The sequence below is a fragment of the Malaclemys terrapin genome, chromosome 6, assembly GCF_027887155.1.
Source record: "Malaclemys terrapin pileata isolate rMalTer1 chromosome 6, rMalTer1.hap1, whole genome shotgun sequence".
NCBI classification, from domain to species: domain Eukaryota; kingdom Metazoa; phylum Chordata; order Testudines; family Emydidae; genus Malaclemys; species Malaclemys terrapin.
In genome coordinates, this window is record NC_071510.1 from 11,352,095 (window position 1) to 11,373,824 (window position 21,730).

General features: G+C 49.7%; 1 protein-coding gene across 1 annotated transcript; it reads left to right on the forward strand.

The window, feature by feature from the left end:
- The first annotated feature begins 4,563 nt into the window (after positions 1 to 4,563).
- TRMT10B (tRNA methyltransferase 10B) lies at positions 4,564 to 19,888 on the forward strand. Its single transcript, XM_054031312.1, has 9 exons — positions 4,564 to 4,658; positions 6,284 to 6,516; positions 7,540 to 7,648; positions 10,156 to 10,280; positions 11,576 to 11,728; positions 14,871 to 14,949; positions 15,991 to 16,058; positions 17,967 to 18,090; positions 19,536 to 19,888. Exons 2-9 carry the CDS (start codon positions 6,322 to 6,324, stop codon positions 19,640 to 19,642), a joined length of 960 nt encoding a protein of 319 aa, XP_053887287.1. The 5' UTR covers positions 4,564 to 4,658; positions 6,284 to 6,321; the 3' UTR covers positions 19,643 to 19,888.
- Positions 19,889 to 21,730: the final 1,842 nt, after the last annotated feature.

Here is a 21,730-nt window from a genome sequence, read left to right on the forward strand (position 1 = left end):
GCCCGGAGCGGGGCGGGTCCGCTGAGGTCCCCCGCGGCGCGGGGAGGGCGATGCCCGCGGAACAGCTGAGCGTCACCCCCGGCAGGGACACCGCAGCCCGGCCCGGGATGGGCCCGGGGGCTCCAGCCCCGAACCAGGGGACTAGAGGGGGGTCAGCGCCTCCCACACCGTGCCCGGCTCTCCCTGCCGGCCCCCACGGGGCTCACAGCGCCTTACAGAGGCGGCCGGTGTCTTCATCCGCGCGTCACGGGGGGAAACTGAGGCACGGAGACTTACCTGCCGTCACCCGGAGCCAGGAGCAGTCCCCCAGTCTGCCCAGCCCAAAGAGTTGGCGCACAGATGGCAGCTGAACAAGGGACTTTTCTTGCCCTGCTTTTCCTGGCTGGAGCCACAAGAGGAGTGGCTAGTAGTAGTTGGGCCCAAGGTGGGTGGCAGGATCACCAAGCACCTTGGAATCCCTGGAGAAGAAATAAGTGAGCGGTGAATGAATCGGTGCTTTAATCTCATCGAGTTTCAGGCCAGAAGGGATCACTAGATCATCTAATCTGACCCCACCGCCCATATGTCACACGCCACCAACACCACCCAGCACCACACACTAATCCAACAACCCAAACAAGACCAAAGTCAGTGAGACCCCCAGGAGTCTAGACTATTACATGTCACAGAGAACAGGAGGGACCGAGGTGCACCCGTGCCCAAGGCCCCTGCAATGGCAGGGAAATGACTACATGAGATATACCCAGATAATTCTGCCAGTCACCCACACGCTGCAGGGGAAGCTGAACACCCCTCCCGCCCGTCACTGCCGGTCTGACCTGCTTGAAAATGGCAGTCAGTTAGACCCTGAGCATGTGAGCAAGAACCAGCCAGCCAACACCTAAGAGAGAGAATACTCAGTGCCACCTCAAAGCCCTGGTCCTCCCTGTCCAATATCCCATCTTCAGCCATGGTCATCCCTGATGCTTCAAAGGAAGCTTATAAACCCTCCCAGAATACACTGGGGAGGGGAAATCCTTCCTGACCCCTGCCAGTGGCTGGCTGAAACCCTGAAGCATGAACTTTAGGAACATAAAATGTAAACTGGCAGTGAGCCCCAGGGCTTTTGAGCCCTGCCCCACATCATCATGAGCAACCATGTCATGTAATCTCACTCAAATTTGTCCAACTGTCTCTTAAAACTAATTATGGTAAATTGTTTGCTCCATCAGCTCCTATTGGGAGGCTGTTCTAGAACCTCACTCCTCTGATGGTAAGAAACCTTTTAATTTCCAGCCTGAATTTGGTCATGGCCACTTCATTTGTTCTTGTGTCAGCCTTGTCCTTTAGCTTCAATAGCTCTTCATCCTCATTGGTATTTACCTCCCCCCGCGGTGTATTTAGAGAGCATGATATCCCCCTCGGCCTTCTTTTTGTGAGACTAAACAAGAGAACAGCATATTCAAAATACTTATTTCCTGAAGGTTGCCAAGATAGTGGGATAGCAGGAAGTCTGGGGGCAGCCAGGGCCTAAGAATCTCCCTTCCATCCCCCTCTAAGGCCTAGAGTGCCAGAAACCACAATCAGCCTGGAGTGGGATTAGGGGAAAATTCAGTTTTCATTTCAAACCGCTTAGTTTCTAGCCCTGCTCGTTGAGAACTGTGTGACTGGAGTCTGCACCCAGGGCTCAGAAACCAGAAGGCCAAAGAGGCCCCAGAGCACAGCTGAAATCTCTCGGATTCTTTGAGGCCCTTCAGAAGAAATCGCTTTATTCCAAGTAAAATAATAAAATGGTTTAGTGGCTCAGTGACTTTCCCGAGGCCATGCAGCAACTCACTAACGGATCACGATTAGAACGCGAGAGTTCCTGCTTCCCGTCTCATGGTCAGTCCGGTGTCATATCCATTTAGCACTAGGGAAAGGCAGAGTGATTGGAACCCCCTAGGGCCTATTAGTGACCACCCTCTCCCCCCACTGTTTCAGAACCCCAGAATCAGCCCATGCACTCTCGTGTCAGATTGAGAAGCCAAGCCCAGCAAATATTTTGGATGAGTTTCCCAGGAGCATTTTAAAGAATCTCAAGAAATCCTGATGATCACTTCCTTAGCCTGACACACACAATTTTAGGTGAATAATTTCCAAGCCTTTGGAGAGAAAACAACCGGGCTAACATCTGTTTACACTGTGTGCTAATCCAGTTAAATCCATTCCTGGCAACATGCCCGACAAATCCAGATACATCCTTTGAGATAACCCCGTTTGATGTGCGTTTGTGAAGAGAGAGTTGTGGGTAGAAAAGTTTACACTAAAGAGTTTCTAATGATGTATGGGGTAGACATTATGTATTGGGTTGTTATAATGTGTGCCGTGCAGTTAATGGGCAACGACTGTTTTGCTTCTGTTATGGACATCAAAGAAAATGTGCTGTGTCCAGTAGGCTTTTATCTTAGTCAAATACATTAATTAAACAGAAGGAGTAGTCAGTGTGACCAACTAGATCAATGCTTGCCTGTCCTCTCCAGAGCTCCTGTTCAAATTTACAGAAAAGGCAGGCGTATAATTAGTTTGGGGGTTCCAGGCAAAGTTTTTATGTAATATGGTGACTTGGGCCCAGATCCTCCAAGGAGCCAGCAATACCAGTAATTGTCATTTCACTGCTGCGTGATGTCTGCTTTTTAGTTTACTGTTTCTCTGTATTTTCCCCCGTTTGCTTGCTGAGTTGGCCTGCAGTTCACTCATCAAAGTATGCTGATGAGGATTCGCAGAGCTACCTTAACAACATTTCAGAGGAAGGAATCCTCCACATGGGACTAATCTGTGACAAAACACCCAGAAAATAATTGATTTATGACAAGAATGAGGAGGAACTTGTATGACTTCATGACATGATGTGTGTCAGGGCTCTAAAGACAGTTGTGCTGACCCTTATGCATGCATATTTCACCCCATTACAGCTACATCAATCTAATTATTGTTGTGAGATCTATTATTAGGTAGGGGCAACATCCTAAACTGCTTAGCAAAATCAGGACAGTAACCACCTGTCATCTCAGGTCCCTCTAGACCTGTGCTTGGAGTTGCTATGCGGCTCCTACTCTGTAGACTGTCAGCTGTTCTTCTGAGCTTGCATGAAAAACATTCCTGTTACAGCGTGGGACTTGGTGGGAGTCAGTCAGCTGCACCTGTGGAGAGCCTAACTGCCTTGTCACTTAACTGCTGTCTGCCTTCAGCTTGCTCGCTGTAAAATGGGTATATTTCCCTGCTGTGAGGATAACTTAACACATATTAACTTAAAACATATGTTCCTCTTTGAAACAGGACTAGCTCAAAGCACTCAAACAAATTTCTTAATGTGTGTCAGCAGCGTGCACATGGACAGTTAGCTGCTGCGGTCTAGTTGTTTGTGTAGACAAGCCCTTATTTGCTCCATGCCTCAGTTTCCCCATCTGTAAAATGGGGATAATAATGGTGCTTTTGTTTTGTCCCCTTAGCCTGTAGGCTCTTCAGTGGCATGGACAGTCTTACGATGTGTTTGTGTAATATCTAGTGCAACACGGTCCTGATCTCAGTTTAAGTCTCTATGAACCACCATAATACAAAGATGAAATAGTTATATTTAAGGACACTCTATGTTAAAAGAACACTAAGGTTACAAAGTCAAATGCTCAAAAGTTAGGAAATGCCAGAATGAAGTTTTGCCCATATAGTTTCAGCAAAAGTCCTGCTCCGCCCCTGCAGGCCCAGGATGGAACGTGCTCAGTTGGGATGGCACCTGGTCTGGTCACAGGTGGGAATTCTGAGGGGATGGAGCATGTTCAGTCCAAATGGAATCTTTGGACAATTTAGCTGCCAGACTCAAACAAGTCTATTCTCAGCATGTGTGAACTGCAATTTTTCAGAAGCTTATAATTTGGCCAAATTTGGGTGGCTTTTCATAGTGACGACAAATGGCAACTCCCTGACACTAGGGCAAAATTGCCCTGCTAGATTTCAAGTCCTTGCTCCAAAACATGGATGCACTAGAACTTCTCAGAGAAACAACTGTAAGAATTATTTTAATATGGGCTAAACAATGTATTTAATCTCATTCTTGGAAACAACTGAAAGCGCTTTAGCTGAAACTTTCCAAAAAATTCCACATGAGGCAGACACCTGGCATGGAAGATTTCAGCACAAACCTGTAAAGTTTGACAAAGTTATAGGCAACTGAGAACAGGGGCTTACAATGGGAAGTGTCAGACAACCTGAACTAAGTATAGATACCAAGAAATAGGAACTATGGAAATAAAATGTAAAGCAAAAACCCTCTGACCCCAAATTCCCCAAAGGAAAAGAGGGTTTAGAACATGAATAAAGGGGAGAAAGGTTTGTTTTCAGGTTAAGAAGACGCCAGAGAGGAGCAAGACTAGCTCTTTCTGTCTTCTTTCACATGGCTTAAAACCAGCAATGTTAGATGTCCAAGGGGCTCGTTCTCTTAGCTCTTCAGAGTATTAGGACTACAACTCCCAGAATGCAGTTGGCTTAGCAGAGGAAGTGACCTTGAGGGTGAGCCACATGACTATGTCTAGCCATCACATAGGAAGTTTGATGCCTGCAAGCCTCTTAAAGGTGCAGGTGCTGTTACAGCGTGGCTGTGTCCTGAGCGCTAGGTATTGTCACTGGGGGACCAAGTGTGGCTGGTGAGTAGCAAACATTCAGACTTTAAAGAATGAAATAGTATGAAAGGGTGTCTCTGCCTCTGCATGGCCTGTTACTGTAACTACTGAATTGCTGAAGGCCATATGGGTATTTTTATTTTAAAGTCATGGGGCCCAATTCTGATTTCCTACACCAGGGTAAATCTCCAGTAACTCCCTTACTCCTTTGGCTGGGGTGGAGTTACTCTGGATTTAAACCAGTTTAGCTGGGCCTGCAAAATCTGACCATTATATGTAATAGAGAAGGGAATGCTGGGAATTTCATGGGCTTGTCTATGTTCAGCAGGCATTAATATTACAGCAGTGCCTAGAGGTCACACCCAGATCACAGTGCTAGGCACTGAAGAGACGTACAATAAAAGATAATCCTTGCCTTCAAAAGCTTAGTTTCAGGATAGCAATAGATGGTTGAACCAAGGGGACAGGGAAGGGTGGATGGGGTAACAGCAATATGGGTTGGTGTTTTTTCTTTTCTTTTTGGCGTACAGAGTGTGTGCTATTTGTTGTTTGGAGTGTAATTGTAGCCATGTTGGTTCCAGGATATTAGAGAGATAAGGTGGGTGAGTTAATATCTTTTATTGGACTAACTTCTGTTGGTGAAAAATAATTTTTTTTGAGGTATACTGAGCTCTTTTTCAGGTGCAGTTTATAGCATGGAGCGTTTGGCGTTCTTTTGCCAAATCGAGACAAATACAAGTAAGCCATCTTCACTTTTATTTCTGTCACAGTCCTGCCCGAAAGGGATAAGGTATACCTAAGCACTAGGGAATGATCAAGTACCATCACCCTTCCAAAGAAGGGTCAGTTCAGTTTTGAAAAAGTTTGCACAGCTTTGGGGTAAAAGATGTCAGAACTTTATTTTTAATTTTTTTATGCTTTATTATAAAAATGTGGAAAATGAAGATGTAGCTGAACAGGGTTGTGTGTGTCATGAGTTTGTTCCTCTGGATTATGGGATGCTATATTTGTACCGGCTAGTCAATTGCAATCTGCTGCCCTACTTCCTTCCTCTCCAAAGAGAAATGTCCCAGTGCCACACATCTATTCTAATAATCCCATCCTCCTGCAGCCTGTCTGCATCTGACTCTGTCCCTTGGGAGGGTCACACATCGTTAGTGACCCTGTAGGCTCATTAATCATGCAGTGTACAAAACCTCTTCTTGCTTTCTTCCCCGCTCGATGGCTATTTATGCCACTGCCTACATTTTCAGTTAGCAGGGTTTAAAGATGTATGGGGCCAGATTTGCTCCAGGGTCTGTGTACACTGGGCCAGGGAATCCCCTGATGGCTCAAGGTTCCTAGAACCTCCCCTTTTCTGGAGGAGCCTTTAAAAGATGGTGCAGCCTGAATAGACTGCAGCCCCATACTCTGTTGCAGCCTTCCCTGGCAGGCTCCTGGGGGTCAGACCAAAGCTGCTTTCCCCCAGTAGAAGCCCTGGAGGAGGGCAGCAGTGGAAATGCCGCTTGATTTTCTCCGCCTCCCTCTCCCACTGCCGGGTGCCGTGAGCCATGCAGGCGTGAGTTGCACCTAGGAAGAGTCAATCTGGTCTGTTGAATTAAACGTGCAAAGTCTCCCTTGGATTCTGATCACCTTCCCTTTCTGTGCAGTGCCACCACTCCGCACCGTGCCGGAGCACAGGGCAACGATGAAACATGCAGAGCATGACACAGAGGAGAGTGACCCTGTGGGGGGAGCAGATCGACAATGGGAATGCGAGGTTGCCTGGCAGGATGATGGAGGGGACCGGGAAAGCATCTGTGAAAGCTTCCGGCTCCTGCAGATTGACACAGGCTGTGACAGCCCCAAGGACCTTCCTGTGGGGAGCGAAAAGTGGTACTCGGTATGTACAGTATAAGATAAGGTCCCGATCCTGCCAGTGGGCCAGTATGGGCAGCCCCTTGCAGCCAGGGGGTTTGCATGGGCACACAGCACTGCCTGTACAGATCCATGGCAGGATCAGGGCCTAACAGTATTACACACAAGGTCAGAGCTAGATGCTGGATCTATTAAAAGTAACGACTAAAACTAGAAATGATATTCTTTAACAACCCATGTAAACATTCACTGCTAGTGGAACTGGGAACCCAAACACAGCCGCATCCTGCTACAGACTGGTCCCCAGGCCGTGAAACTGACCAGTCTGTTTGCATCATCCAGGCTGAGAGACATATACAAAGTAGGGGAGAAATAGCGCAAAAAGTGCGGGGGGGAGGGGGAGAAGCCTAGTGGATCTTTCAAAGCTCTGTTCTAATGATCTGAGCCATTAGTGACTCAGGTAAGGAAGGTGGTTTCTTAGCTGTATGGTGTCTCTTTTGACAGTGTTCCTTTGGTAAATGCATGACAGAGCTAGATGTAAACAAGAACTATCATTTAGGAGCAAAGAAAATATTGGTAGAGGCTTGACCTTGCAGCCTGGAAGTCAAGTAAGTTTAGCTGGAATGGGCTCTTATCAAGAGAAATAGACTTGATGTGTTGCTTTGTTTCCTTGACTCTTATTGGAGTAGTTTAAAAGACAAAAATGCTTTTCAAAACAATTTGTTTTTTTAAATCCACCACTAAATTTTGTTGTTTAGACCCAAACGTTTAATGGCGTGTCAGTCCGGCCTATCGATTTGCCCCCACGATTTTGCACAAGCAAAAACTAAATTTGTGCACACAAATTGGGTAGGTAGGGATCTGCTCAGCGTGTGTGCACACGTTCAGGGCTATGGGTGCACAAAGCTGCAGCCGAAAACTTGGCCTCTTTCCCAAAGTGGACTCAAACGTAGGTCTGGGTTTTAGAAAAACTGGTGAGGTCGGCACTTTAAATCTTTTGCATCTTTATGAGCTTCTCAGATCCTTTTGTTCTCTTTTGTGTTAAAAGAGGAATGTTTTGAGGAAACAGAGGCATTGGGAGAAAATAGTTACGGCGAAGAAGAAGAAGAGAAAACAGGAAAAAGAGAGGAGAAAAGCTAAACATGCTGAAGATAAAGGTACAAGCAAACTGAAAACTATGGGGTTAGCTCTTCAGGTGGTGTACACCAGCTAATCTTACAGCACCTGTGAATCGGGCTACGTGTTTTAATGACTGATTCTTAGGCTATGGCTTAGTCTACACTATGGGGATTATGGGGCATAGCAACAGCACTGTAGTATCGTAGTGTAGATGCGGCATATGCCAATGGAAGGGGTTTTTCCACCACTGTAGGAACACCACCTTCCCAAGGACACATCTGGCTGCATCTACACCGAGGGTGAGGTCGCTCAGGGGTGTGGATTTTTCACACCCCTGAGGGACGTAGCTATGTCAACCTAAATTTCAAGTGTAGACCAAGGCAATGTTTTATTTTTACTGGGGAGTTAAGTCAAACGATCTACACTTTAGTTCAGACCTCTCCAGTTAGCCTAGCTCTAGTGAAAGCGGCAACACTGCAGAATAACACTGGAGCGGCACAGAGTGACTGTGTTAACTTGACCTGTTGCCTATCCCTCTGGTCCTGCTGGCCATTGCAAATGAAAGCCCCACCCTGCTCACAGGTGTGTGTGTGTGTGTGTGTGGATGAGACTTGAGTTAACCCTGCTGTGAAGACACTCCCATGGATGCTCAGAGGGAGTTCTCCTCCAAGATTCTGCTGCTTATTGACAACACCGTATCAGGCTTTTAACACATGGGGTGGGGGGCAGGCGGGGAATCTATTTTTAAGGCTGCTTCAAAATAAGCAGCCGCCAAACATCGTGTCCAGAAATACCTCTGGAGTTCAGCACATTCATAAAGAGCCCACTCCCCTTGTAATATAGAACAAAATCCAACAATACAATCGTGAGCAATCTACACAAGACAATGATATTGCCTTTTTACAAACCCATCTTATATGAGCTCCTAGAACATGAGCCGGTTTGATTTTTTTGAGGCCTGTGCTTTATTAAAATGTAAATCTTACCTGGAGTTGTTTTGATCCCCGTCAAAATGAAACGTCCTGCCGGTTAAGGCCTACAAAGACTCATGCGCATACATTCTTCATGTTGTGCAGGCGGGTGCTTCATGTTGCTGCGTTCCCATGTACTTCAGTGGGAATCCTTATCTGCGCGAAGTTACTCACACGTTTAAGTGAGTGCAGGATAACATCTTCAGGTACAAGCGTCTAGGAATAGGCCACGCCTTTCCCCATCTGAGACATTTCTCCTCGGGAGCAATCTGTATGTGGCCCTTCTCCAGAGGCTTCTTTCCATGCAGTTACTGCAGCAAGAATCCTCTCTGAGGCCAGCAGCTCCTCGTGGACAAGCTGAAACTGAACAATCATTTAGTGTGGATGCCACCAAGAAATTGGAGTGACAATTTACCAGCCATTGATCTAAATCTGTTTCAAGCCCTGAGATCTAAGACCGAGCAAGTCCATATTGAAACCAACAAACCATCCCCTTTGTGTTTCTTTAAGGCAGCATTTCCCAGCCTGGAAAGACAGCCCCCCTTTTTGTGGGGGAGGCCACAGTAGTTCAGGGTGTGGAACAGACGTGAGAAGCAGTGGGGATAAGGAAAGCTGCATATCCCTGGATCCTCTGCGTAACTGCAGCCCTTTTCTGCTCCTGCTGTGGCCCTCAGTGGGAGGAGATCACGTGGCAAGGCAGCTGTCTGCCAGACCAAGCTTCTCTTCTCTTTCCATGGCACGGGGCTCAACCCTGAGAACTCAAGGAGCACAGGACTGCAAGGGCCCTTCTGGGTCAGAGAGTCCAGTCCCCTGCTCTCCCAGGCAACCCCACTGGATAATCTTGTTCATGGACTTGTCAAGGCCCATTTTGAAAGCAGTCAGGTTGTCTGCCCCCACGGCTCCTGCTTGGAGGTTGTTCCAGACCCTCGCCCCACTGGTGGCTAGAAACCGTCTCATTTCCAGCCTGAATTTACTCCTGACCAGTTTATCCCCATTGGCTCTTGTGCCCGCCTTGTCCTTTGGCTTCAGTAGCTCTTCTCCCTCCCTGGTGTTTGCCCCCTGGTGTGTTTATAGAGAGCAATCAGATTCCCTCCCAGCTTTCCTTTCGGTGGGCGGAGCAAGCCAGGCGCTGTGAGCCTCCTCTTGTCCCCTAATCACCCTAGCAGCCCTTCTCTCCACCTCTTCCAGGCTGAATTGGTCTCCCTGGAGCACGGGTGAGCGGAATTCAGTGTTACGCAAGAGGTCTGGCCAGGGCCTTGTGCAACAGCATTAATAAGTCCCTCTTTCTACTGCAAGTACCTCACCAGGGGATGTGACCAACGGAGACTCTCCCGCCCCCACACCAACATAGCTCTGTGGGGGAGGGGCCACTGGGGGAGTGAGGGGTTGGGGAACCCAAGCAGGGAAATGGGGGAAAAAGCTCCTCTGCCAGTCCGCCTCTGAGGACCCCAACAAGAATACTGGGGCCCAGGATTTAAGGCAATGTTACAGGTGCTTGGCATTATTTCAGTGATTGAATTCCCTCCCTTCCCCTCTCCCTGACTCCCCCTCCCATCTCTCTCTCTGCGTTCCAGGTGCTGCTCACCAGCACAGCAAACGGGTTTTAAAAGCCATCACCAAGGAGCGGCTTCTGGCGGCCAAAGAGGCAGCCCCCTGGCTATGTGTAGACCTGAGTATGACCAGCCACATGACGAAGAAGGTATGCGCTGCAACCGCTAACTGTCCCTAGTGCTCATGCACCTCTTGGGGAGGAATCGTACAATGAGGTCTGCCAACATAAGCACCTCCCTTAGGTCGTCGGGAAGTATTTAGCAGAGACCCCGCGCCAGTGGGTCCCATTGCACAGGCCCGAGCCAGCGGGTCCCATTGCGGGATTGGGGCCTGGCTGGTAAGAACAATTCATTTATATGTATCCATTTTTGACAGGTGATTTTGTTTTGTTTCTGCTATTGAAGCTTGTCTGCTGCACAACCAGGGTGTTTCCTTTTAAATAACCAATGAGCTCAGAGCTAGATTGTATGGGGGATGGGAGCTGGGGGAAGGGGTGGCTGGTTGGTCAGCAATATCGCTCAGCAAGCAGGGTTGCTCTGCAAAGCTTTATCCCAGAGCTGGAGTGTCAGGGGCTACTGTAAAAAAAACAAAGGCTTTTACATGGGGAAAATCCCAGCCCCCACCCACTAGGCATAGAGCTCTGCTAGCTGCATGTATTGGTCCCTGGGAGTATCTGATTGGCCCTTCTGTCCTCGGCCTGCGTTGTACCCAGGCAGTGTGCCCCTGCCCTTGGCACGTTCTCTCTCCGAGACGCAGCACACAGGATGGGAACCCAAAGGCCAAGGGCAGAACAGAGCCTTGGTTACCCCACTCTCCCTGTCCAGCCTAAATCTCCACCATCCCTCATGAAAAATGGCCTTTAAAACCATAGGCGCCGACTCGGTGGGTGCTCTGGGGCTGGAGCATCCACGGGGAAAAATTGGTGGGTGCTCTGCACCCACTGGCAGCTCCATGCCCCCTCCCCAGCTCACCTCTGCTCCGCTGCCGCCTCCTCCCCTGAGCACGCTGCGTGCCCGATTTCCCTCCCCCCCCCCTCACAGCAGGGAAGGAGGGGGAACACGGCGCGCTTGGGGAAGGGGTGGGGATTTGGGGAAGGGGGTCCAATAGGGGCAGGGAGGGGGCGGAGTTGGGACCGGGACTTTGGGGAAGGGGTTGGAATGGGGGCGGGGCAGGGGTGGGGAAAGGGTGGAGTTGGGGTGGGGCCCGGGGGGGCGCAAGCACCCACTGGCGCCCGGGAAAGTTGGCGCCTATGTTTAAAACCCCTGCTAGTCCATGAGCTCGGCCACCTCCTCAGCTTGTGTGCGCTAAGCTGGGCCGGGCCGGACCCGTGCGGTGATGGGAGATCTCCAAGCTGGGCCTGAGGTGGGAGTAAGGGGTACGGGCTCAGAGCTAAGGGCACCAATCTGGGCCACTTGTGTGCAGATGTTCGTTCTCTCTTGGAAGGAAATAAGTCGCCTTGCCGCTCAGATAAGGAGGCTGTATGGTTCCAACAAGAAAGCTGGAAAGCCGTTTTGGATTTGCCTTACTGGATTTGTGGCCGGCAGTCCTATTTCTGAAGAGTGCTTCCGAATGAACGATGGGTTTTCCAATTACCTCGTAAGTATCGTAAAAGTAACTGACGTGAGTGAATTCCACAAGACAGTGGCTATGCCCCCTTGTACACAGCAAAACATGTTGCTCCTGTGACTCCTATCAATATAATCTAAAAGACTGTGTTTAAAACCCAGTAACACAAGCTAGGATCTTTCCCCTCTTTGTTGTACCTTTTCGTATGCCCCTCCTATGAACACAGCAGCTGTGTATCATAGTTTGAACTTCGAGACAAGTGTCTTATTCAAAGCCAATGAAACAAGAGTGAATTACACTCAGTGGGCTCATAAACTGGGTGTAGAGCTGCTGCAGATGACATGGAAATTATTATTATTAACTATTTGCATTGCTGAAGTGCGAAGCAGCCCCAGCCGTGGTCCAGGGCCCCATTGTGGTTGGTGCTGTGTGAACACAGAACAAAAAGACAGCCCCTGCTGCATTGGAGGGACACTGTTTTTTGGACAGATGTGTAGTATTTGCACCTTCCTTTGATGCATCTGGTGCTGGCCCCTGGTAGAGACAAGATACTGGGTGAGCTGGACTCTGGGTCTGACCCACTGTGTCAATCAGCGGGGGGTGCCTGGGAGGGGACTAGAGGAGACGTGATGCAGGCTCGGGTGAGTAGGGGACAGGAGTGGCTCGGGTTGTGGGGCTTCCCCTGCCTGGCCATGGGGCGGGGCGACACTGACTGAGGTTGAGGCCTGCAATATCCATCTTATCTCTGGGCTGTGGCAGCAGCAGCCTCCCGGCTGCCACAGCCTAAGGAGCAGGCCCGGCCGGGCCGCAGAGCGTCCAGTCTCTACCTGGCTCGGAGAGACTCAGCCTCTCCGTCCCCCGCTGTCCCGCCCACCCTGCCAGGTGCGGCACGAACAACCAGCTCCTGACGCCACCTGCTCTGACTCTTCAACACCCTCTGTCCCCAGCTCACCAGGTATGGATGAGCCCTGCCCATGCCACCCTCCGAACCGCTTCGTCCTGGGGCCAGCCTCAGCCTGTGCCCCCAACACCAGCCCAGCCCCTGGTCGGGCCTGCTGAGCAGCGCAGACTCCCTCCCTGCTCCGGGCATGACCCCTCCCCTTTCCCTCCGCTGGGCCTAGGGAGTTGCCCTGTTCCCCCACCTTCCTGAGTGAGTCTGGGGAGGAAACTTGACCCTGATGGACTGAGTAGTCTGGGAGGGCTCAGAGTTAATCATCTATGCAGAAGTCCCAATTATCCATTCTCCTGCCCATTATCACCACTAAGACAGAAGCCTTAGGGAGGTGGGAATGGCTATTGAAGGGGAATTGATCATTGCCTTGTTGTGGGTTCCACCATGCCAGAACTAGTTGCTGGAGGGAACCTTAGGAAGGGTCATGTGGGGGGAGGGATAGCTCAGTGGTTTGAGTTCAACCCTTGAGGGGCTATTTAGGGATCTGGGGCAAAAAAAAAATCAAATCTGTCTGGGGATTGGTCCTGCTTTGAGCAGGGGGTTGGACTAGATGATCTCCTGAGGTCCCTTCCAACCCTGATATTCTATGAATTCAGATGTTCCGTTTTCATTGCTAACTGAAGTTTGGCTTCATGTGTGATTCTACGTGGAATATGGCCTGCAGGAAGAGGGGTGTTCCATGGTTGTTGGATCTTGGACTTCACATCAGACTTGTCCAGCTCACAAATAAAAAGAGGTTTTTCCTAACAGCCAGCCCTGCAACCTCAGCCTAGAATGTCCGAGTCAAGCTGGGTTCTTTCCTCTGCGCCCAAGGTCAGACGTAGTTAAGGCTTTGTAGGCCACACTATGACCTTAGCTAAATCTGTGTAACCCTGTCTTCAGATAGTGGCACCTGGGAAACTCCGTTGCCATCGGTGGAATTGCAGAGGAGCCGTTGATGAGAAATTTTGGCCTACATGGCTTGCCCTACAAGTGGTCACACAGCCGGTCTGTGGGAATAAAACTCCGATCCCTCAGCCAGCGTCTCCATGGGAAAAAGCCAGAGCAACTGAGGAATGAATCAAGCCAGCTAAGGTTTTTGGGGCAGGGCCCATCTTTTTGTCTTGTGTGTGTACAGCACTTGGCACCATGGAGACCTGACCCCTGGATACAACTGAGCTCTATTCCCTCCAATAAACTTCACGAACTGGGCAGTTACAGGGGGAAAATGCATGACTTTACGATAACTAATCATGGACGATATTCTAATTCTCAACAGAGACAGTGAAGTTAGTTTGTTAGGATTATTGCTAATCTCTTTCCCTCAGTACATCTGCTAATTTTGCTTAGGAAAGAATTTAACAAAACTTGAAAATTACCAGTGGTATTTATAGATGTGGAATGTGTGTTAGTTTCTTCTGAAAAATATCTTACCCTTGTGGGTCTGAATGACCCAGAGGCCTTACCAATTCTGATATGCTTCATGTCTGAGAAGGTGTAGAAGAATGGACTCACCCCTGCAGCGCCTGCTGCTGGTGACTTCTGGGAATTAGCTCGTTCCAGCTCTGGAGCACCCTCTGCAGGCCGGTGATCTGCCTGTCCTCTGGCCCCTGTGTCCCTCCCTGGACCCTGGTGCCCTTTTACCTGGGGTGCTGCCCCTGGCAGTAACCCCTCAGTCTTAGGGTCTCCTCTCCCCAGGGAACCCCCACACACTATTCCCACCTCACCTCAGTATAAGGTTACTGCCAGTCATCATCTAGCCCCATGCCCTGGGGCAGACTGCAGTATCAGCCTACTCATCACTGGCAAGGTCGGGTTTGGACCTGCTGCCTTGGCCTACCCCTGGGCGGCCCTCTGCAACTCCCACTACCTTTTAGCTCAATGCTAGGCTACAACCTGGGGCTTTCCAGGCTGGAGTTTCCCAGCCCTGCTCCACTCAGGTACCTTGTCTCTAGCTCCCTGCAGCCAGGCCCTTCTCTCTCTGAATACAGAAAGAGACTGTCCTGGGCTTCTGGCTCCCAGCCTTTTTATACAGGCCAGCTGGGGCCTGATTGGGGCATGGCCCAGCTGTGGCTGCTTCCCCAATCAGCCCAGGTCTCAGAGCTGCAGCTCTCTTCAGAGCTGCTTTCAAGCCCTTCAGGGTAGGAGTGGGTGTCCACCCTGCTAGAGAAGGGTATTAGACTCTAGCTGAAGACACTTCTTGTCTATTTCACATGTGTGTTCTCCCTTTGCATTTTTCAGATAGATACCACTCCAGAAAGTTACCTTGACCTATTTCCTTTGGAGACAATTGTCTACCTCACTCCTGACTCAGAGAATGGTGAGTCTTTTGCTTGCTTGGGGGAGCTGTGGCAGGAGAGCACTCATGTTAAAATCTAGAGTTTATTTAAAAAAAAAAAAAATTGACCCAAGATTGGTTCGGTTGGAAAGCTTTTCTTAAACCATGTTTAAAACTACTTCAGACAGATCAGTTCCTAACTGGTGTAGCTGGGATCTCCATCTGGATCTGAGCTACACTAATCAATGCTCAAGATGTCCCAGCAATGAATGAAGGTTTAGCCCCAGATCCTTGAAGGTATTTAGATGCCTAACTCCCATTGATATCAATGGGAGTTAGGCATTTAAATACCTTTGAATGTCTTGACCTGGGTGCTGTGTGGTTAGAGCCCTGCACTTTGCAGTACTCCAGAACAGCAGGCTGGAAATTCGGTGGCTGTTTCAGATCCATCTTAAAAAAGCGAGGGTTTTACTAAATAAAACAGTCACGGCAGTATCCCCTTTGTGGCTTGCTATTGAATGTATTATCTGCTGCTCCTCTATTTTTAACTGACCGCCTGATGCAGAATTTCATAGTGGAAATGTGTATTGGGTCTATGGAAGCTGTTGAAGGGTGGGTGGGGGAAACTTTGGTAGATTCAGTTGGGGCCTTTGGCATGTGGCGAGGCCTGGCTCTCTGGGATTGTAGGGTAAGCACACAAGCTGCAAGTCAAAGTGATCAGCAGTGAAAGAGTTAACAAGTGTTACCATTGCAATTTGCATCTTCAGATTTCTCCCTTTTCAGCCCACCTCTGAGCGGTTGTTTCAGGCTCTCTACAGACTCAGGCATATGTTCATGTTTTGACGGTTTCCTTTGTAACCATTAGGGTTAGACCCCGTCCTCCAATACAAGCTTAGGGTACGGCACACAATTCTGGGGCACAGGGTGGCTTCTGCAGCACACTCCACGGCCCCAGCTTCCTGGAGCACATGGGACCCAGCTTGTGCAGAGAGAACAGTTTGAGCCAATCATTCCTCTGCAGTAGATCGGCTGCTGCTAACCGGCCTAGTGTTCTGTTTAACTAGCCCTCCGTTTCCTTTCTAGCTCTGCAGGACATTGACCCCCACAGAGTGTACGTCCTCGGCGGGCTCGTGGATGAAAGCATTCAGAAGGTGAGTGCTCGGTGGAAGCTGGACCCAACACTTACAAAATCCCATGGCACCTTCAGCCAGCACTAGTGGTGCCCCCGGCAGGAAATGATGCCGGAAATCATGCAGTTTTCTCCTCTTCACTAGCAAACGATTCCTAATGTATGGTCCCAAAACTATATTGTGAATATAAGTTTGGTGACTTCCAGCCCTGCCATCTCTCCTAATCTCTGAGGCTCCTTTCTGAGTCGGATGCGCTAGCATGGACCCCTGCGCCACGAAGAGTCCCAGTGGGGAATGGCTCCATCCCTCTGTAGGTTTGGGGCCGTACACGTCCCACCGTCGGACATCTTTGGCGATGCAAATTACCAGAGGCCAGATAAGTCAGTGGTTTAGAACGCCGTTGGCTCGCGGCGTTAAAGTGTTTCAAGCGTGTGGTGTTGTAAGTTTCATAGCATCTGGCGCCAAACCCGAATAAACGTCTCGCTTTGTGCCCTGGAGATTTAGATGTGGCGCCTTCCAAGGGGCGTGGAGTCCATAGGTAGAGGACGCTCCCCATTGCCTCTGTCCTGGAGGCACTAAACCCAGGTTCTGACAGCATGTGTCTCCCAGCTGAGGGGCACTCTTGGGCCAGGGACTGGGTGACAGATGTGCAGGGTGTAGGCGACGGGCAAGCTCTTGAATAAGCCAGGCCCAGACCAATCACAATTTAAAGATCATCCGTGAGGCCCACGCCCTCAGAGTATGTAGGCACCTAGCTCCCACTGAAGGCAATGGGCATTATGGACTGAACTATTTTTGAAGGCCTAGACCTGTGTGGAGTGCATGCAGCAGTCTAGCCTGGAGGCAACAAACACCTGGATGCTTGGGAGGAATGTCTGCAGGCTCCTGGCCTGTGGTAGATAGTGACAGGAACTGCCAGTTACTGCTGCGGTCTGGGAATCCAGGAGCAAGGATGGATCCCCGCGGATCATGTGGGGTCAGTGGAAAATATACCCTCACTACCAGGTGCAGACGTCCGCGCCATCCATTCCTCCGCTGCTGACAAGCATCGCTTCTGGCCTACCGCCTCCTTCCTTTCCTGTCTGCGAGGCTCTGGGAGCGCCAGGAGGCTGCCGATTCCAGGGAGACAGAGCTGAATCCCCCCAGCCCGTGGTTGCTCAGACTGACTCGGTCTGCGCTCGTGGCTTCGTACAGGCCTAGAGCAGGAGGGATGGCAGGTTGGGACCCTGCCCGAGCCCCTGCACGACTGGCCCTCAGGGAGGGAATGAACTGGCTGAGGGGATTTCCCTGAGAGGAAGGAGCCAAACCGAGAGCCACTCAATCCATTCCCACGAGGCGCCGCAGACGAGGCCACAGAACTTGTCCGCCACGCCAAACCCAGGTCTAGCCTCAGCTGGAGAGCGATCAAAGGAGTCTGGACTCCAGTGTCCATCTGTTTCCACTCATTCACCTTCCACCAGGTGTGGGAGGGAGGGTAGAAACGGGCTGGGAACTGGCAGGAGTTTATTGTCCCGAATGGCCTTCTGGGCAGCGGCCTGCCCAATGCTTGTTGCTAAGTGTGGCTGGCAGCCCCCCTTGCAACCTTCTGGGAGGGAGATCAGTGTTCATGCTTCAGGGATGAGCTAACCTCTGCCCCTTGGGGGCTGGGAAGGAACTTCCCTGGGGGGGCACGTTGTTCCGGACCTGCCCGCTGCAGACAGCTGGTGCCCCGGTCTGTTCTGGGGTGGCAGTTTCCACGGGGAATGGAGGGATGTAGCAGGGACAGTTCCAGTCTGTCTTAATTGGCTTTCCCCAGCCATGGAGGGCATGGGCCTGACTCCCACGCCCCCAGCCCCTCCTAAGCAAAGGGCAATGTGTGTGCTACAAGGTCGTCAGACTGAAAAAGGTCCGGGTGCGTGCGTGTGCATGATCTCTTCCTTTGACTTCCAGAAACTGACCTTGCAGAAGGCACAGGAGCACTCCTTGCAGACCGCTCGGCTGCCCATTGCAGAGTACATGGTGAAGAACGCCAACGTGAAGAACTACCATTCAGAGACGTTAGCAATCAATCAAGGTATAGCTCCCAGGCTGCTTATTGCCAGGTTGCCAGAATGCAGCTACAGGCCAGAGCTCTACACCATGGTATCCATCCTGGGCCAGGGAACGGGGAGGAAAGTTCAGGCCCCAGAGTTCATTGGACTAGAACAATAAAAGAAGGGGCGATATGGCTGAGTGTGTGGTGGGGTTTCGATACCAGGTTGTCTTCTGCCCGGGTATAGCAGGGGTGGAAGCTTTCCCATCCCTCTGCCTTAACATGGGTACGTGGCCCCTCCCTCTGCTGGAAAGCTAGTTCAGTGGCAGGGCCCACTCATGTTAGTATTGCCCGCAGAAGTGCCACTGATTGTTAGCTTGGCAAAGCAAACACTTATTTGTGAAGAACTAGTCTGAGGCCAAGCTCTGTTAGACCTGGGCCAGTTTGCGTCTGCACACTGGCTGCTGCTGATCAGTGCGGTATTCAGGCTGGAGAACTGCTCCCTGACTCATGAACATCGTCTAAGGACTGAGGGCAGTAATTCCAGCGGAGTGGGAAAACAAGTTACCATTATCCCTTGAGCCCAAAATCCCTCTCCCCCCTTACCAAAACACGTGAATTGCTGCTCCTCAGACGAGTGGCTGGGTTCAGCGCTGCCTTGCGCATCTCTGTAGGCTGCTGTATTGGGGAACGCCCTGGTGCTGTCCATATGTGTGTTAATGAAGGCGTGGTGTGAGGAGGAAAGGATAATGAAGAGGAGCATCCAACATACTGCCTAGGATAGAGCGGGTGTGTGTGTGTGTGCGCGCGCGCATGCAAGTGGCTAGAGTCTGCATGTTTTTGTTGAATGCATCAGAAAACTCAATTCTTCGATGGTCTAATCAGTGAGGGGTAGATGCAGACACAGGACGTAGCACTCACATCAGCTTGCCTCAATGCCAGGGTTCTCAAACACGAGTGCCGGAAGCTATGCTCACAACGCCCACTGTAGGCACCTGCTGAAGGGGGCCTGATTGTTTTTCCTAACACTCTGGAGCACGCTGCGATCTTGAGGCACCCAAGTGTGAAAAGTTGGCCCAAGTTTAATAAATGTGAAAGTGTCCACCTTAAAGTTACAAAACGTGAAGAGCAGGGTTAGGAAACACAGAAGTGTGACTGGAGAAGCTGTTCTTTGGGGAGAGGCCCTGGTATGTTCTGCTTTTCCGGGAAATTGTAGTTGATCCGTGGTGGCTTGTCAGGAGGTCAACATGGCTGTCAGCTAGAAGGTAGAATTTCCTAATGCCATTGATCTTTAGCTACCGATACATGACCTCTGGTCACAAACTAGTTTCCTAGGGTGCCTGCCCATCAGATTCTAAACCATAGCATCGATGCCTGGCTGCTGTCAGCTGTCAAATCTTCCAGCCTTTGTTCCAACTAGTGACAAACGAGCCCAGATTTCCAGTGATTGCTGTATTTAGACTGATCTTGATCACTCTTTTTGACAGTCTTTGATGCCTTATCAACTTACTATGAGACCCAGAGCTGGCCAGAAGCGTTGAAAGCTGGAGTTCCTCCTGGAAAAGGCTACGTTCTCCAGGAAACAGCTCTATGATGGAAAATGCATCTGCTTAGCAACACGCAAGAAGACTCTTTATTCTGTGATGTTAATGTGCACGGCCAAAGGAAGCAAACTCCTCCCTCGTTATTTCAACCAGCGGCATCAGCGTAGCTTGTGTACAGAGAAATGTGGCTCACCTGACATAAGGAGCTCATCAGTTTCATACATTCTACCTCTTTGGTGTATTGCTGGAAAACAAGGGTCAGCCCTGGGCTTCAAATACAGACCAACTGGAACGTGTCACTTCTTGCCGGTGTTTTGTTAGTGTTTTGGAAATTGTCTGCACCACTGGACTACCAGTTCCTCTTTAGGGCAGGGAGAAGATGTACAAAAATTCCTTAAGGTTTTGACTGTCATGTTAATTACAAGTAAGCAATGTGGGGTTAAAGTCGTTAACTACACCAGTGTAGCGGTTAACTGGAACGATCTTTTTACAGGTAAAACACAGCATTCTTATCTCCTAAAGTTTCTCTTGTAATGCTGTACCCATATTTGTGCTACTTAGTATCTAATTAATGACAGAGTCCTGGGGCACCTTATAGACTAACAGACGTATTGGAGCATAAGCTTTCGTGGGTGAATACCCACTTCGTCCGACGCATGTGGTGGAAATTTCCAGAGGTAGGTATAAATAGGCAGGCAAGAATCCGTCTAGAGATAACGAGGTTAGTGCAATCGGTGAGGATGAGGCCCTCTTCTAGCAGTTGAGGTGTGAACACCAAGGGAGGAGAAACTGCTTTTGTAGTTAGATAGCCATTCACAGTCTGTGTTTAATCCTGAGCGGATGGTGTCAAATTTGCAAATGAACTGGAGCTCAGCAGTTTTTCTTTGGAGTCTGGGCCTGAAGTTTTTTGCTGCAGGATGGCTACCTTTAAATCTGCTATTGTGTGTCCAGGGAGCTTGAAGTGTTCTCCTACAGGTTTTTGTATATTGCTATTCCTAATATCTGACTTATGTCCATTTATCCATATCCTCCTCCCTTGGTGTTCACACCTCAACTGCTAGAAGAGGGCCTCATCCTCCCTGATTGCACTAACCTCGTTATCTCTAGACTGATTCTTGCCTGCATATTTATACCTGCCTTTGGAAATTTCCACTACATGCATCCCCTGAAATGGGTATTCACCCACGAAAGCTTATGCTCCAATACGTCTGTTGGTCTATAAGGTTCTCCAAGACTCAGTCTCGATCTGTAAAAAGTGACAAACATGGCTACCCCTCTGATACTTATCTAATTAATGTTATAATAGAATATTTATTCTTGATTCCTCCACCCCCCCAGGAACCAGTGATAGCTGCTCTCTTGAAACAAGCACTAGGATGAAAACAGTTCTTGCAGGGAAGATGCCCTAAATTGATACTATCGCCCCACTTTACCTATTCACCTTCTGGTAGCTGTGGTGTGTTATACTGCCAGGATATATTCCAGGAAGAAAGGAAGCATAAACATTTTTAAGTATAAAGTGCACATAAAGGGAAGTTTGTTAGCTTATCCAGTGCTGTTGCCACCTACCTTTGTTGAACACACTTCCCCCCCCCATTTAAATGGGGAGGGGGGACACCCAAACTACATTTAGAAGGCCTGAGTATCATTCCAGTGGGGGGGCTGTGTGCGCTGCAACTGGGGGTGTGATTTGCAGCTTGTAGCAATCTACCAGCACTAGCTGTACTCTACCTAGCTCACTAAAAGTGGAAGTGAAGATGCTGTAGCATGAGCTTCTGTGCAGGCCACTTAAATGAATATTCATGGGCAGGCAGGCTTCTGAAACCTACCCTGTGGCATCCTCTCTCTGCTATTTTCTAAAGTGCAGGAATGTCTACATGAGCGGCAAATGACACGCACAGCTGCTGTACAGCCACATCCTAGGACTCCTTTATGCGGCCGGAGATGTGGATGGGGCCTTAATGTACCTGAGAGTTGGGCTCAAAGTATTTAAAGATCTAGCTAACAAACAGCTGCAGGTGCTGTGGCTGGCTGCAGTGTTTACTCCTGGGGGAATTCTGCGCCTGCGCAGCATTCATGGGCCGAGAAGAATTTTCTTTTTCCCTGCAGCAAATAACTTCTGAGGGAAAGTTGCTGAA

Bases quoted from the DNA above. Each gene is read 5' to 3' on its own strand.
- TRMT10B (XM_054031312.1), top strand. From the start codon at position 6,322: ATGAAACATGCAGAGCATGACACAGAGGAGAGTGACCCTGTGGGGGGA. The intron at 16,059-17,966 runs GTGAGTGCTCGG...TTTGACTTCCAG, and splicing joins TGGATGAAAGCATTCAGAAG to AAACTGACCTTGCAGAAGGC. The intron at 18,091-19,535 runs GTATAGCTCCCA...TCTTTTTGACAG, and splicing joins GACGTTAGCAATCAATCAAG to TCTTTGATGCCTTATCAACT.